At 39.7% G+C, this 15,752-nt stretch overlaps 1 protein-coding gene across 1 annotated transcript in view; it reads left to right on the top strand.

Moving 5' to 3' along the window:
- Positions 1-5,022, top strand: part of ADGRG7 (adhesion G protein-coupled receptor G7) — a 62,331-nt gene extending 57,309 nt beyond the window's left edge. Inside the window, 1 exon segment of the mRNA XM_067739100.1 lies at positions 3,493-5,022. Coding sequence (XP_067595201.1) covers positions 3,493-3,753 — 261 coding nt within the window. The 3' untranslated portion in view covers positions 3,754-5,022.
- The last annotated feature ends 10,730 nt before the right edge of the window (positions 5,023-15,752 follow it).

The following is a 15,752-nucleotide window of genomic DNA, read 5'->3' as shown; positions in this document are numbered from 1 at the left end:
GTGTAAGAAACATACTTGTGTGTATCTTTCACAGTAGATAACATCTAGTTTGATACTGGGATGGGCTATACTTCTCTAATATTTTGTGAAAAAACTATAGCATTTGATGATTGTCTCAGTGTTGGTTGTTTCTGGCTCTGGTCAAGTATCATTGAGGAGGGAAGTCTGTTACAAAATGGAAATCATTGGGGAGGGCATTAAGTCATTTTGGCTTGACCACAATGATGGAGAGCCTGTAGAGTGCAGTGTGGGGAGCTGCTTGACTATCTGAATTGCTACCAACAGGTTTAATGTGTGTAGGATCTCACCCTCTATCTCAGGCAGCCCTCTCCAGTGCTTTTTGAGAATAACTCCATTAAACAATAGATGTGTGCCTGCCACCAAATTTGAATGGATATAAGGCAGACCTTTACTGTTTGCAACACCCAATGGAAACTCCCCAGAAGGGCAATAAGTAGTGTAAGCTTAGTCTGGGATTGCCAGCTGAGTCATGGATTTGGCACCTAGAATGACCAGTAATTTAGAAAAGTATCTAAAAGAAGGTCTAGGCAAGGATATTCTCTCCTGCATGCACAGGAGAGGCATATTACAAAATAGAGGCTTGTTACAAAATGTTAATACTTTGTGGCAAAATTGAAGGTGGCCATGTGGCAGGAGTGCTGGACTAAAAGGCAGGAGATTTAAGCTGTCTTCCAGCTCTACAATTAATTATTCATATGATTTTAGGAAAGTCACACATCCTTTCTGAGTGAGGCATGTAAAATATAAAATGAAGGGGGGCTGTTAACATTAACACAGTGCTTTACAAAGTGAGCTTGAATATTGCCTACATCAGAATTTACATAATGTGTTAAAATGCTGATTCCTGGGCCTCACCCCTTACCAACTCAGTCAGAACCTGTGGGCTAAGAGCTAGGAATCTTCAGGTGATTGTTATGTATACTGAAGAATAGCAACAACTAGCTTAGTTCACCTGGAAGGCTCCTTCGAGATTTAGAATAATCTATAATTCTAATAAACATTTACTAAGTGCTACAGATACTACTTAAAAGGTATAGTTTGATCTTTGTGCTAGTGAGAATTAGTTTGACCCATAGGTTTTGTCTTTTCAGATAACATCTTTGGGATTTTAGGGAGCATGGAAATATTGGGAGTCCATTCAGACAGAGTCCCTCAGGATGGTAGCTTTATGGATCCTCCATGGTCTAGGTTTTTTCCTAATTATTGTACAACCAGAAATTCTATCCAGTCTTATCTTTACCTTAGAGTTTAAAGTTTGGAAAATCCAGGTGAAGTAGTGTACTCCACAAAGAGAATGCTTCTCTAGGGACCAGATTTTTCATGTCTCCAAAACAAATTTCTCTCCCTTGAACAATCAGGATGGCCAGTAGCCACTTTTGTCCTCCTGAAACCCATGTCCCATTGAAAACTTCCTTATGTCGTCAAGGCCTTCTTCAGGGGAGTAGATACCCCAATCAATTTAATCTTCCTGCTTTTGGCCAAAGAACTAGTCTATCCCTTGCCAATATGTATTGATTTTATTAGTCAAACTCGCAGAGTTATCGAACCATAGAACCAGAAGTCTGTAACAGTATTCATAGGATATGATTCTAGAAATAATCCTTTTAAAGCTTGGAGCCTAATAGATACCAATCTGGGAGACATCCATGGATTTTTTTTTAAATAACTTTTTCATTTTGAAATAGTCTTACATAAGAAGTTGCAAAGATAGTTCAGAGTTCCCATGTACTCTTTGACCAGCTTTTCCCAATAAGATTTGTATAACAGTGTCAAAATCAAGAAATGAAGATTGGCACAATATTCTCAACTCAACAGCGGATATTATTTAATCTGTTTTTCCACAAAGGATATTAATGAGGAATTATCAGGGTTTTTTAGATGCTGTAATACACTTTACATGATCTTTCTATTACAGTTACAAGCAAGAGACAGAGTAGTGTATTGGATAGAGGAGTTTTGGAGCCAAACATACATTTTAATTCCAGACTCTGATTACTGGTTGGATAATTTTAGGCAACTTACTTAATTTGTCTGAGCTATAGTTTCCTTATCTGTAACATGGGGTAATGAAGCTTATTTTATAGGGTTGAAGTTAGGACTAAATGAGAAAGATTAAATGATGAATATTGAAGGAAAAGCAAGTGTCTGGCATTAATAGGACCGCAATAAGTGGTTCTATACATTTAAAAAATGTATAGAAAATAGTGTTCAGTCTTTTGTGGGTTAATTACTTGTGCACATCTGGTCTTCATATGTAACGTACAGAAAAGCAATGAGTAGAAGTGCTTAAAAATTTTTTTTGTCCTTAAATATACCAAACTTCTAGTTATTTTACCAAAACTCCAAAAATGTAGAATCATAGAATGTTGGAACTGTAAGAAGAATTAGGTAACCCATAGTCAATCTGCCCCATTAGGAAATCGAAGATCATAGACATCAGAAAAAGAGCAAAGTTACTGTGGTATACGAAAAAATTAATATTTGGTCTTTGTCCTCAGTTCCTGGCACACAGTTCCTTTAATCCTTGAACTCCCCGGAGTGATGAGTGTTTTTTGCATGCTAATAAGATGACCAGTCGCTGAGGCCCCCAGATTGCTTCAGTATGGAGGCTGGTCGGTCACCAGAAAGACCAAGGCTTGGTTAGAAGCTTGGAACTTCTAGCCCGCTCCACAATCTCCAGGAATGGGAGAGGGGTTGGATATTGAGTCATTTACCAACAGCTAATGATTTAATCAATCACAACTATGTAATGAAACCTTTATAAAAACCCCTAAAAGAAGGGGTTTGGAGAGCTTGCATGTTGGTGAACAGATTAAAGTGCTGGGAGGGTAACACACTCAGAGAGGGCATGGAAGCTCCATGCTCTTGCACTGTAATCTCTTCTGTTTGGCTGTTCCTGAGTTGTACCCTTTATAATAAACAAGTAATAGTAAGTAAAACTCTTTCCTGAGTGAGTTCTGTGAGTCTTTTCAGCAAATTATCAAACCTGAAGTGGGGAGGCAATAGGCACGTTGGACAGAAGTGTGGATAGCCCGGGGACCTAATACTCCTAATACTTGTTACTGGCACCACTAGTGAGGGCAGTCTTGTGGGACTGAGCCCTTCACCTGTAGGGTCTGACACGAACTCTGAGTAGTTAGTGTCAGAATTGAATTAAATTGTAGGACACCCAGTTGGTGTCAGAATTGGTTGGTGTCAGGAGGAAAAAAAGCCTCCCAGTTGCACAGCCAACATGTGGCAAATGGGGACCTGAATTCAGGTCTCTTAACTCTACTACTTACGTATAGCACTTCAGATATGAGAAGAATATTGCCCTAACCCTCTTAGACAAAAAAGTACACAGCAGCTGCTGACTGGTAAACTCAGGTTCCTGTACATGAAGAAGGGTGGGTGGCAGGGTGAAATACAATTTCTTCCCTTATTCTGTATCTCAAGACTTATCTAATATTAAACTTTTATTCCGTCTGCCAGGGATTGCAAATTTTTATCCTCCACACTGTCAGAACAAAAATCTTCCAGAGTAAATCTTCCGAAGTGTTGAAGTCATTGTCATTAACTGCTGGGAGGGTGAAAGTGCTGCCATCAATGACCCCACTGAGGCTGTATGTAAGGATGTATAACATGCTCAGGTCATTACTAGCCCTAAATGAACACTTTTGGCTGCTGGAGCCATCTATACTTACCAAGGAAATGGCATCGTCTGAAAGTGACCAAGAAAACCCAAGCATCTAGACAGGAAAACTGTTACCTTTTGTGGTCCTCTTTTTATTCAACTCATGTGTTTCACTTTTTCTATTTCCTTCCTTTATTACCCAGTCTTCTCAAAGTCTCCCTCAGTATATTTTGCTTAAGGTTAAGAATCAGGTAAAACCTGTTGTTTGTTATCATCAGGGATAGTGAATTTGGTAGTTTTTCTGTTATTCAATAGATTCTTACTCCAATGAAGTGAAGAATGCCACTCAGCTTTCAAGATAATCATTGCTCCATACGTCATAAAGTCTATGTGACGAAGTTTGATAAAAATATAGAACCTAAAAAATTCTTTTACTGTTTACTAAAAAGGACATGAGGAGAAAAATTTACCCTCCAGAACAAAATGACTCTTGGTGAACACTGAAGGGAGTAGCTTGTATGTATCATACTTTTTTTTTTTTTTTGCAGTACGCGGGCCTCTCACTGTTGTGGCCTCTCCCGTTGCGGAGCACAGGCTCCGGATGCACAGGCTCAGCAGCCATGGCTCACGGGCCCAGCCGCTGCGTGGCATGTGGGATCTTCCCGGACTGGGGCACGAACCCGTGTCCCCTGCATCGGCAGGCGGACTCTCAACGACTGCGCCACCAGGGAAGCCCCTGTATCATACTTTTAATCTGTGAATATTTTAAATTTGTATGTGCTTATACTCTTATTTCCAATTAAGAATTTTGCACCAATTTAACCTCTGGAAAGTGTATTTTTTTTTTCTGTTAAAAAAGCATATTTTATGACCAGAGGAATTGACCCCATGAGAAATGGGAAGTGAGACTAGAAGAATTAGCTCGTTGGTAAAGCCTCTGAATATTTCCTTCCGGTTCTTGCTATATTTACCCTTTTATTGATGAAATGACAGTGAGGCTCAAAAAATGAAAAGTTAGTCGCAATCACCCCTTATGGCTTTTAAAAGATCAAGCCGCTCATGGAGTTTCAAACACTTAAATTATTAATGGCTTCCTAAATAAAAAATGACCTCCACTGGTTTGGGGAGCACTCCCGCTGGACTTAGGAGATAGTCTTTGAATTGCTGTGTTCTGTTTTGTCCTAAACTAGGCAGCTGCTGTGAGTGCACTGAACTAAGGGACTAACAAATGTCTTGTGAGCTGTGGCATACTCTTCTTACCACGCTCTAAAGAACATGTGTTTTTTATATAGAAATGGTTGTAAATGACTGTTAGATTTCTAGGCGAGCCAAGAGCATATTTCATCTATAGTATAATTGAGACCTTACAGGATAATGGAAAAAAGTAAAAGGAATTTATATTCAGATTAAAATAAACCTTAAGTAAAGGCCACTTTAAATGTGAAAAAAAAATCACCAAAGAGACACATTTAGCCTGAGGGTGAAATATTTGTGTTCCCTTCGTGGTTTTAGTTTTCTTTGTACTTTTTTCAGCACTTTGGGGGGGTATAGCAACCAAAATTTCACATAATGTTCCTGGAATGGCTCTACCATAAATGTACAAGCTCCGCACACATACTGTGGAAGCTAAGTCAGGTGGACATTGCTATTCCCCTGCCAACCCTGAAATCCTACCTCTTGGAAATAATTCTCTTGATTTAAGCCTTTACCTCATGCACTGGTCTGGAATCTTTTAGTTTAGTGATAGAGATCCAAGTCAGATTAGGTTAAGAGTCAAAGAGAGTTGAATGGTTCAATTCATTGTAAAGTGCAAGGGATGAGTTGGTTTTAGGTAGGGTGAACACGTTCTGGTTTGCCTGAGCCGGTCCCAATTTGTGCCTGTTGTCCTGATTCAAGTATTACCAACAGCCCCTTTTACTCTCGAGTGTCCTTGTTTGGGACACAAAATATATGATAACACTAACTTTAGGTCTAGAGTTCAAATGAAATGAGTTCAAAGAATGTGTCAGGATTCTCTTTTTCTCTCCCTGTTTCCTGGCTCTTTGTCCTTCTTTGTTTGGCTTCATCCTCATATTGGGTTTTCATGGTCGGACACTGGCCATTGGCATCCCCTTCCTCCTGCCCTGCAACTTCCCATCAGTGTCTCCCATGGGCCGCAGCCAGCCAGAAGCCAGTTGAGCCAGGAACCTGTGGGGCTCAGTCCCTTCTGATACAGAGCAAAGCAGGGGCAGCGAGAAGAAAGGACCAAAGAACTGGTACACCTTGATGAGTCATGTGCCCACAGGCACTGTGTCCAGGGAATATTGATCCAGCCTGAGTCACATACTCACTGTGAAGTGGAGGGATAGGGGATGACCTGTTTGATAGGATATCCTGGAGTGGAGAGTGGACAGTTACACCAAGGATGGGATGCTGGCAGCAAAACGTGGAGGCGTTTCCACTATATCTCCTGACAAAATACAAGTGCCTCATGGGACAACAACTGCTTCCAGGCTTATCAATCAGTTCCCTGCCTCTGAATAAGCCTGTTACATCCTTGTCTGAGCAGGGTTTGAATGGGGTGGGTAAGGAAAGCAAGACATTTTTTGGTGCCTTTGAAGTTGAGGAGCAAGGACAAGGACTCTAGGAGCTGAAGCGTGATTTTACTTAAAAAGAAAATTTCAGGAAAGGAAGACTCAGAGTACTGCAGAACTGGTTTTCATGATATTACATGGGCCCAATGTTTCCTGTTTCTGATATATTGTGTGTGATAACAGTACCCCTATATCCTTTTCGGTTGTGGTAGAACATGTTGTTTCTTCAGGGAACAACCATCCTAACCTTTGGGTTTCCTTTCCTGGGTCTTAACAGTTCAGAGCTTAATTGTCAGAGTCTGGATTGCTTTTTCTCTTACCCTTTCCATTTTGAAGTTCATGTTGCCTCTTTTTTTATGTTACCAACAAAGGGAGATCATTCTCAAGCTCATTGCTATCAGTTTGTCATTGCCTCATTCAGAAGAGCTTGGCATTCTTTGCCAATGCTTGGGAAACCTGGGCTAAAAGTGCCGACTGGATCATACCAGCCTGTCAACCACTGGAGCTCTCTAGCCCTGTGGAACCTCTTTAATGTTACCCTGGGATCTTCAGTACCTGGCTCCTTAAATGAGGTGCAAGACAGAGCCACCAGGATTGGTTCCATCCCCGGGGGTGGGGTGGGAAACATGGGGCTGTAGGGGGAGGGGCCAGTTACTAAGAGAGGAAAAGGCTTCCTGGTCACATTTTTAAAACATTGTACTAGCCGTGTTATGGCAATTTTAGAAGATATTTATAAATTATCTTTTTCAAAAAAGAAAAACCCGTAATTCCCTGACCTATCAATAATGTCTGTTTTTCCATGTTCCCTTATACTCTTTGTTTGAATACATAAGAATTTAAATAATTAATTACAGTAAATGAAATTTTATTCTGATTTTTAGTTACAATTTCCCAGTTCTTATAATAATTGATTGCATAATATATCATAAGTTACTAAGTTGTTCTGTTATTGGATGTCTAGATCATTTCAATTTTTAATATTGTAGTGACATATGATTAATAAACTGGTACATATAGTTTTTTTCCTTTCTTTTAAATTATTTCCTGCAGATAAATTCTCAGGATGATGTTAAGCATGTCAAAAGTATGAACCATTTGTTTAGGTTCCTTGTATATATTACTATATTGTCTTGACAACATTACATTAATTTATAGTGTCACCAACATTTGGAGTTACCATAAGCAGGTTTTTGTATAGTTTACTTTGGTATTTTATTTTTTTAATTATTTATATGCATTGTCCATTTATCAATTGAAATGTTTTTTTCCCTCATAAATTTGTATGAATTATTTTCTATTATGGTTATTAGCCCATTAACTATTACATTTAGTGACAATATTTTTCCTCAGTTTATTGTTTTCCTTTTTTAAAAAATATTTATTTATTTATTTATTTAATTTTGGTTGTGTCGGCTCTTTGTTGCTGCGCGCCGGCTTTCTCTAGTTGCGGTGAGCGGGCTTCTCATTGCGGTGGCTTCTTTTGTTGCGGAACACTGGCTCTAGGTGTGTGGGCTTCAGTAGTTGTGGCACATGGGCTCAGTAGTTGCGGCACGTGGGCTCTAGAGAGCAGGCTTAGTAGTTGTGGTGCACAGGCTTAGTTGCTCCATGACATGTGGGATCTTCCTGGACCAGGGATCAAACCTGTGTCCCCTGCATTGGCAGGCAGATTCTTAACCACTGTGCTACCAGGGAAGTCCCTGTTTTCCTTTCTTTTTAATATAATGAAATGTTCACTCTGCATTTGATTCAAAATATCCAAAAGATTTATGGAGCATTTAGCATTTCTTGAGTTTAAATGTCTTCATACAGGCAGAGTATTTTTTGTTTTGTGTTAAGGAATATCTTAGGGATTATGTAAAATCTTCTAAAATGAAGAACAGGGGCATAAATATGCCAACCGAGGCCAACGGAATCACATATGACAGACACTTGCCATCTCTCACCCTATATTATATCGTACAGCAGCTGGGTGGGGTTCCATGACAGTTATTTTTTCCTCTTAAACATGCTTTCTGTCTCTTTGTGTCCATCCACCTTTTCTTAAAAATAAAACAGTAAATCTTGGAGAAGATTAGCAATTATTTGTTAACACACACAAAAACTTCAGAGAGATTCAAATGTTACATATGCATCATCTGTATTACTTCATTTACATATAGGTAACCTATTAAAATGCGTATTTGAAAAAAATGTAAAAGTTGCTGAAAAACTAAGTAAGGAAATCAGGAGGAAGAGAAAATAATCATAGGAGCAGAAAGTAAGAAGAGAGGTATGTTATTAGTACCCAAGGAACATGTCATATGAGCTTGCATTTTTGCTAGGAGTGGGCCACAGATTTGACCATAAGCTTCCTAACACCCAACATAAATAGGGAAATATGATCACACAAGTTACATACCTCTTAACAATTAAACAACAAACACACACTTCTTGGGAAAAACACAATTCTTCCAACACTACTTGAAATTGGTATTGATAAGTTTTTATGAAAATGTCCACCTGACTATATTACCAAATGAGAGAGCAAACTATTTTGAATGAACAAAAAAGCAATCACATTTGGAAACGCTTATGGAAAACCATACCTGCTAGTCTGCTCAGTGTAAACAGTCATGTGTAATGCTCAATGTTACCTCAAAGTTATACAATGCTATGTATATACAAAGAGACTCAATGCAGCATAGGAATCTTCAGTCTCATAAGTGGGTCACTGAAGACTGTTTTTTTTTTTAAATATTGGAGTGATTTTCTTTAATTTTGGTTATTGGAGTCAATTTTGTTTTGTTTCCTTTTTTTTACTTTTAAAATTAACTTCATTGCCATATAATTTATATGCAACAAAATGCACCCATTTAAAGTGTATAATTAGATGAGTTTTAACAAATGTGTACACCTGTGAAAGCATCCTAAACAAGATTAAGAACACATCCTTCACCCTGTAATGCGCCCCGTCCCAGTTAAACCCTTCACCTGTCCCAGCTCCAGGCAACCACTGGTCTGCTTTCTACCACCATGTATTAGTTTTCCCTGTTCTAGATTGCCATGTGAATGGGACCATATCCTCTTTCGAGTCTGGCTTCTTTCATCCAGCATAGTGTTTTTGGGATTCATCTATGTTGTTTGTATCAGTGGTTTGCTTTTCATTGCTGAGTAGAATTCAGTTGTTTGGATAGATCATGTTTTGTTTATGTATTCACTAGTTGAGGGACATTTGGTCATTTCCAGGTTTTGAAAACCATGAATAAAACTGATATAACCGGGGCTTCCCTGGTGGCGCAGTGGTTGAGAGTCCGCCTGCCGATGCAGGGGATGCGGGTTCGTGCTCCGGTCCGGGAGAATCCCGCATGCCGTGGAGCGGCTGGGCCCGTGGGCCTGTGGCCACTGGGCCTACGCGTCTGGGGCCTGTGCTCCGCAACGGGAGAGGCCACAGCCGTGAGAACCCCGCATACTGCAAAAAAAACCTGATGTAACCGTTCTTCTACAAGTCTTTGTGTGGATATGTTTTCTCTTGAAATGTCTAGTAGAGTGTAATTGCTGAGTCATAGAGTAAGTGTATATTTAACTATATAGGAAACTGCCAAACAGTCTTCCAAAGTAGTTTTGCCATTTTATACTCTCAATAGCAATATAGGGGAGTTAGAATTTAAAGTCCTGATTTTTGAATTGTTTCAAAAAGTAGAAATAGGTCATAAATCCTTTTTTCAAGCTACTGACCATGTTTCTGAAAAATCCCGTTGCTTGATATGTTGTTATCCCTCTATTTTAACAAAGAAGAGGAACAAAAAAATAAATGCAAAGCAGAGTGGTATGATCTAATGCTGTTATCTCTTAAAAGTTATATTTTCCAGGGAACTATAGTCCAATTCTTATCTTCTTCCAGTAGAGTTTTGTTACACGTGGAAGTATGACACTGATAATTTGCTGAACTTTGATATAAGGTATTATGAAATCATGATATAACAATTGAGACCTTCTGGACCTTTGCAATAACAAAAAAAGAAGATTGATTATTCTGCCATAGTACTTACCAAGTAATAGCAGACTAGGGCAGCATTCTGGACTGGGAGTTGTGGTCCCAGCTACAAGTTATGTGACTTGAAGCAAGACATTTGCCTCTCTGGGCATAAGCGTAGGCTCTACCTTTGTAATGGGCAGGACTAGGTAAATTCTAAATTCTGTACGAGCTCTAAGATTTTGTGACTCTAAATGCAGGCTGAAATTACTTTTAAATCAACTTTAAGTATTTTTTTCACCTACATATTACATGAGTATATTCCTTAAAAAAAAGGAAATAAATTAGAGCATGCCAGATAGAGTCAAAGTCCCAGCCCCTTCATCTCCTTTTCCTTCCCCTTCTCGCCAGAGTTAACCACTGTAATAAGTTTGCTGTGTATCCTTCCAAATTTTAAGAAATAGATATACAAAAAATTGTATACCCAAAGAAATTCAGTCTTGTGTGTGTGCTTTTTTTTCCTCTTTTTTACATAACTGGTATAGGGAACAGATTTGGTGGTCCCCAGGAACACCCCCAGGTTCAATGATTCACTACGAGCACTCATAAAGTTCAGCATGAAGTCATATTCATGGCTATGATATATAGCAGGAAAACAATGTGAAGCAAAATTAGCAAAGGAAGAATTTGCATGGGTTGAAGTCTAGAGGAAACCAGGCACAAGCTTCCGAAAGTTCTCTTTCAGTGTGGTCACGCAGGATGTGCTTAATTCCTCCAGCAATGAGATGCTGTATACCAGGGAAAATCATTGGCGACTCAGTGCCCAGGTTTTACTCAGGACACGTCACAGAGGTGCGCTCTGCCTGGCATGTACGAAAATTCCAGACTCCCAGAAAGCAAGCAGGTGTCCAGCATAAACCACGTTGTTCGTACAGTTTAGGCACAATGGACCATTCTTGCCAAAGAATAGTGGGAATGCTCCAAATTCCCACCTTGCAAGCAGGTCTTTCTAAGAACAGTGTTCTCAGGCTACTACGTTAACATTTTTCTGCATTGTAACATAACTTTCTGAAACTTGCTTTTATCACTTGATAAAATGTTTTTGAGATTGAACTGTGTGTGTGCATGTGTGCACATTTCTTTTAACTGCTCTATAGTCTTTTACTTGAAAATAACACATTGATGGGTATCTGTGTTCTCACATGCAAGGATTTCACTGGTACCCTAAAAGTAGGACTGCTGTGTCATATAGGGTTGGGTATTTTAGTTGCTGATGACTATTACCATACCACCTTTTAAATAGTTTATTTCAATTTATGCCCCACAGCAAAGTATGAATGTCTCTTTTGCCATACCCTTTTCTATAAAGTCTTATAAAATTTTATCCAATATGTGAAACATCATCTCATTGTGATTTTATTTTGCATTTTTATTATGAGTAAGTTTTTCTTCATTGAAATCACTTTTTGAGAATGTCCTGTTTAATTATGTATTTATATGGAGGGACTAAAAGCAGGATCATTGACATAAATGTTAGATCATAGAGGTGAGAGGCTCCCAGTACCCAGAGTTCAATTTGACAGGCATGATTTCTAGAATCTGACATCTAGATCTCTTAAAAGAGCTAAAAAAAGCTACTCAATCAAAAGTTGTGAGATCTCCTTGTATATCTTGTGGCATTAGTCTTTCAATGTAAACTCTGACAGAGTGAACAGAAGTAACTCAGCACTGTCTTCAGGAGACATAAATGAAGAAAAGTGAACAATTTAAGACTACTCAGAGAAGAAATCCCGTACTTCTAGGGAGCTAGGAACTCACCACTGATGGCTGCTCTCTGTTTCTGGAAGCCTGCTCTATAAAATGGTGTGGAACTTAATTTTAATTCTTTCATTCAATAAATATATATTGAATACCTAGGAGGAGCCAGACTCTAGGGATATAAAATCTAGAAAGAACTGCCTTCAAGGAGCAATTTCTCTAAAGAGAGGTGGATGTAGAGCCCCATGGTAAGGCAAAGGCATTTTTGGTTCTCAGTGGATGTGCAGCTGGTAGGACAGACTAAATATTTTGCTTAGATGGTGCTGAGAATGACTCACTCAGAGGTACACAGTAAGAATATCATTCTTTTCTCCTTTATTATTTCTGCATGGGGTAGCAGCTCCCTTTGTTTACACAAACAGATCTTTATGGCCAGTCGTGGGGAGGCTCACCTGACCAACCGGTCCCTATGTGGTCCTCATGAATTTCCCCTTCTGTTTGGAGTTCTCTTATTTAGCAGACTGCTACAACAGAGCTGACTCTCAGGGAGGGACGTAACTTCTCATGAAATTCTCACCCTAAGAGGAACTTAACGTTATTTTTTTGGTTCCCCTGAGAGTAGCTGAGATGATTGAAACTTTCAAAATGATTTACACTACCTGCTAAAGGAGAACATGATGAAACAGAGGTTTCATCCAATTTGTTTAAAAGGCTCCTAATCTTTGTCCCACTTCCCATCAGTCGGAGAATCTCCCTTTTTCATTCTTAGGATTTTTCCACTTCTATTTGAAGAGTGCTAGCCACACAGACTTTCGGGGAGAAAGAGCAGGTGGTAGGTAAATGAGTTGACTGCATCTCTCAAAATACACACACAATACAACTGTAACCCTTCTTCAGATGTCTGTGAAACTTGGGCAGTAATCTTCAAATGTAGAGTTCTCATTTCTCCCCTTGCTACAGGCAAAGCCAAAGGTCTTTCCTTACACTGCTTCTCCTTTCTTCACATATTTCCACCTTTCACATTTCTGATTCTTGGTGTTCATTTCAAAACAAGTTCACCTGGACATAGAGCAGAGGGCCAGGTGATCGTGAAGTTCAATTTACTCTGGTTCAGTACTTTTCTAAACTCCACACACACAAGAACGAGGGTAAGGTGTTTTTTGACCAGCAGCACTTTAAAGGTGTGCTTACTTACAGAATTCCTAGAACAATCTTCTCAGTGGTTTGATTGATGCTTATCCCAATAAATGTTACCAAAGTGGTTAGGAAGTGGCAGTTATATAACTTAGACTTTCTGGTTTCCCTAACGAAAGGCAGCAGTAACTAAAATCAATGTCTACACATACAGTGGGAGAAATGGTGTTCTTGGTAAGGGTGGTAAGTAGCTCAATTCAGGCTACTGCTCTCTGGCTGGTTATCACCTGCATTTATTGAGAGCCTAAGTACAGAGATCTGTATCATCAGCGACTGTGGCACATTACAGAAACAGCAGTAACTATTTCACTGACTCAACAGATATTCATTGAATGCCACATGGGAGAGCAGCACAAAGGGAGATATAATTTATGGGTAATGTTCTAATCTTTGGGTTGGGTGTTGAGTTTCAGCTGTTCATTATGCTCTGAAATTAATTTTTAAAATGTAATTGTTATATAGGATCAGGAACAGGAAAGGTCACTGAAGTTTCAGTGGACAATTTAGTATTCAGCTGAAACAAGAGAATGCATAGGATAAGGTTTTGGTTATAAATGTGTTTATAACCTAAAGGGGGCAATTTGACAAACTCAGATGCTAATGGCCTGCACTCATATGACATATTACTAAACTCAAATATCCTTGATTTCATGCCCAATCACAATATTGTAAGCCTACATTCAGCTGGACAGCAAGAGGCAAAATCTTTTCTTTTTAAATTAATTTTTTAATTTATTTTTTGGCTGCGTTGGGTCTTCGTTGCTTCTTGTGGGCTTTCTCTAGATGCGGTGAGTGGGGGCTACTCTTCTACTCTTCATTGCGGTGCACGGGCTTCTCATTGCTGTGGCTTCTTTTGTTGTGGAGCACGGGCTCTAAGCGCGTGGGCTTCGGTAGTTGTGGCTCACAGGCTCTAGAACGCAGGGTCAGTAGTTGTGGCGTATGGGCTTAGTTGCTCAGTGGCATGTGGGATCTTCCTGGACCAGGGCTCGAACCCGTGTCCCCTGCACTGGCAGGTGGATTCTTAACCACCGCACCACCAGCGAAGTCCGAGGCAAAATCTTTTACGAAGTTCTTCATTGAAAATTTCGAAATGTATGTTTATTTAATGTTGCATCTTGTCTTCGTGTCACTTGAGCCTCTGATCTGGCTTCCAAATGATACTTTACTCTCTCATTTCTCACTTCTTGCCCCAGGCAGCTCCTGCTTCTGCTTTGACCTGAGGAATCATCACTACCCCATCTCTCAATTTTCCCAGCTGTAGCTAGGAACAGGTTTTAACATTAAACAAGACTTCACTAATTGCTTGAGGATGAAGCATGAGGCAATTACAACAAAGAACCTTAAGCTGCTCTCAGAGTCCACAAGCCCTACTCCCTCTGGAAGACCACCCTGTGGGTGCCTTTCTTGCCAGCTTCCAGCTGGCCCTAGTGTAGCAGGGATCAGTTTATTTCTCCTCAATGGCAAGCCCCTTTCCTGGGAGCCTAGAGAGATGAAGTGTTTTCCCCTCATTCCAGGCTAAGGTTCATCCCCTTATCCCCTGCCCCAGGTTCTGACCTCTCTTTAGGGAGATTGATAGTAGTATTATTCACTTCTTAAAGGAATATTTTACCTCTGTCTATATTTGTGTGGTTTAATCCAATCTCAAACCATCTCAAAGACATCAGAATACTATTATTGGACAGCAGTTCATTTCCCCAAATCTGGATTAGTCCGTTCTAAAAAGCAAAGAAAAACCGTCTTTGGAGAAAATCTGGAACTTTTTTTTCATTCTTTCTACAGTCTTCAGTTCCCCAAACTCTGCAAGCAATTGCTCAAAAAATAATTTCAGAGGCAAAAGCATTCTAAACGCATATATTTCACTCTCAAACAGAATTTTTCAGAGACTTTTAACTGCAGAAAGGTCATACTCTTTACAGTACTGAAAGAATATAACTTCTCATCCCGAATTCACTTTACCTATCTGGTGAACAACTGGGGAACAAGTAAGTTCAAATTGCTTTTTGCCTAGTCTCCGTCTTAGAAGGCAAAGTTCCTTGCAACTTTTAAAACAGCCCTGCCCCCATGCCCAGATTTTATCACCTATTCCCACCTTCCCCCAAAATTTTAGGCTTCAGGTCTAAAGCCAGCGCACTTCTTACATAAACAGGCATATTCAAAACAAATGCTTTAGATAAGACAGAAGGGAACAGTATTTAGGGTACGCTCAAATATCTTATTTCCAAAAAGGCTTCTGGAATCCTTAATCAGCCTTAATTTCCCAGCCTTTATCTTTTACACAGTCATAAGTTTGTCCCGTCTCGTAAACGCTATTCGGAACTCCTTGCTCACAAACTGATTCATTTCCATTCCCAGCACAGTTCTTGGTAAAGCGTAGGCGACCAATAATGAATGAATGAGTTTGTGGAAGGAAGGCGGGAAAAGGATTAGTTTTCTGGAGATATGACTAGGAGAACTACAATGGCCACAAAACAAGAAGCAGCCAAACTTGGACTAACGCCCACTTTAAACCTGCTCTCAGAGTCTAAAACAGCAAATTACGCCCCGCCCACAGGCGAGAGACAGGAAATACTAGCGTTCCGGAAAACCGGAAGTGCCTTGTCACGCCTCGCGCATGCGTGCATCCATCCAGCTCGCATTTCCT

This window comes from Pseudorca crassidens, chromosome 5 (assembly GCF_039906515.1).
Source record: "Pseudorca crassidens isolate mPseCra1 chromosome 5, mPseCra1.hap1, whole genome shotgun sequence".
Classification (NCBI taxonomy): Eukaryota; Metazoa; Chordata; class Mammalia; order Artiodactyla; family Delphinidae; genus Pseudorca; species Pseudorca crassidens.
This window is presented reverse-complemented; position numbering and strand designations above follow the sequence as displayed.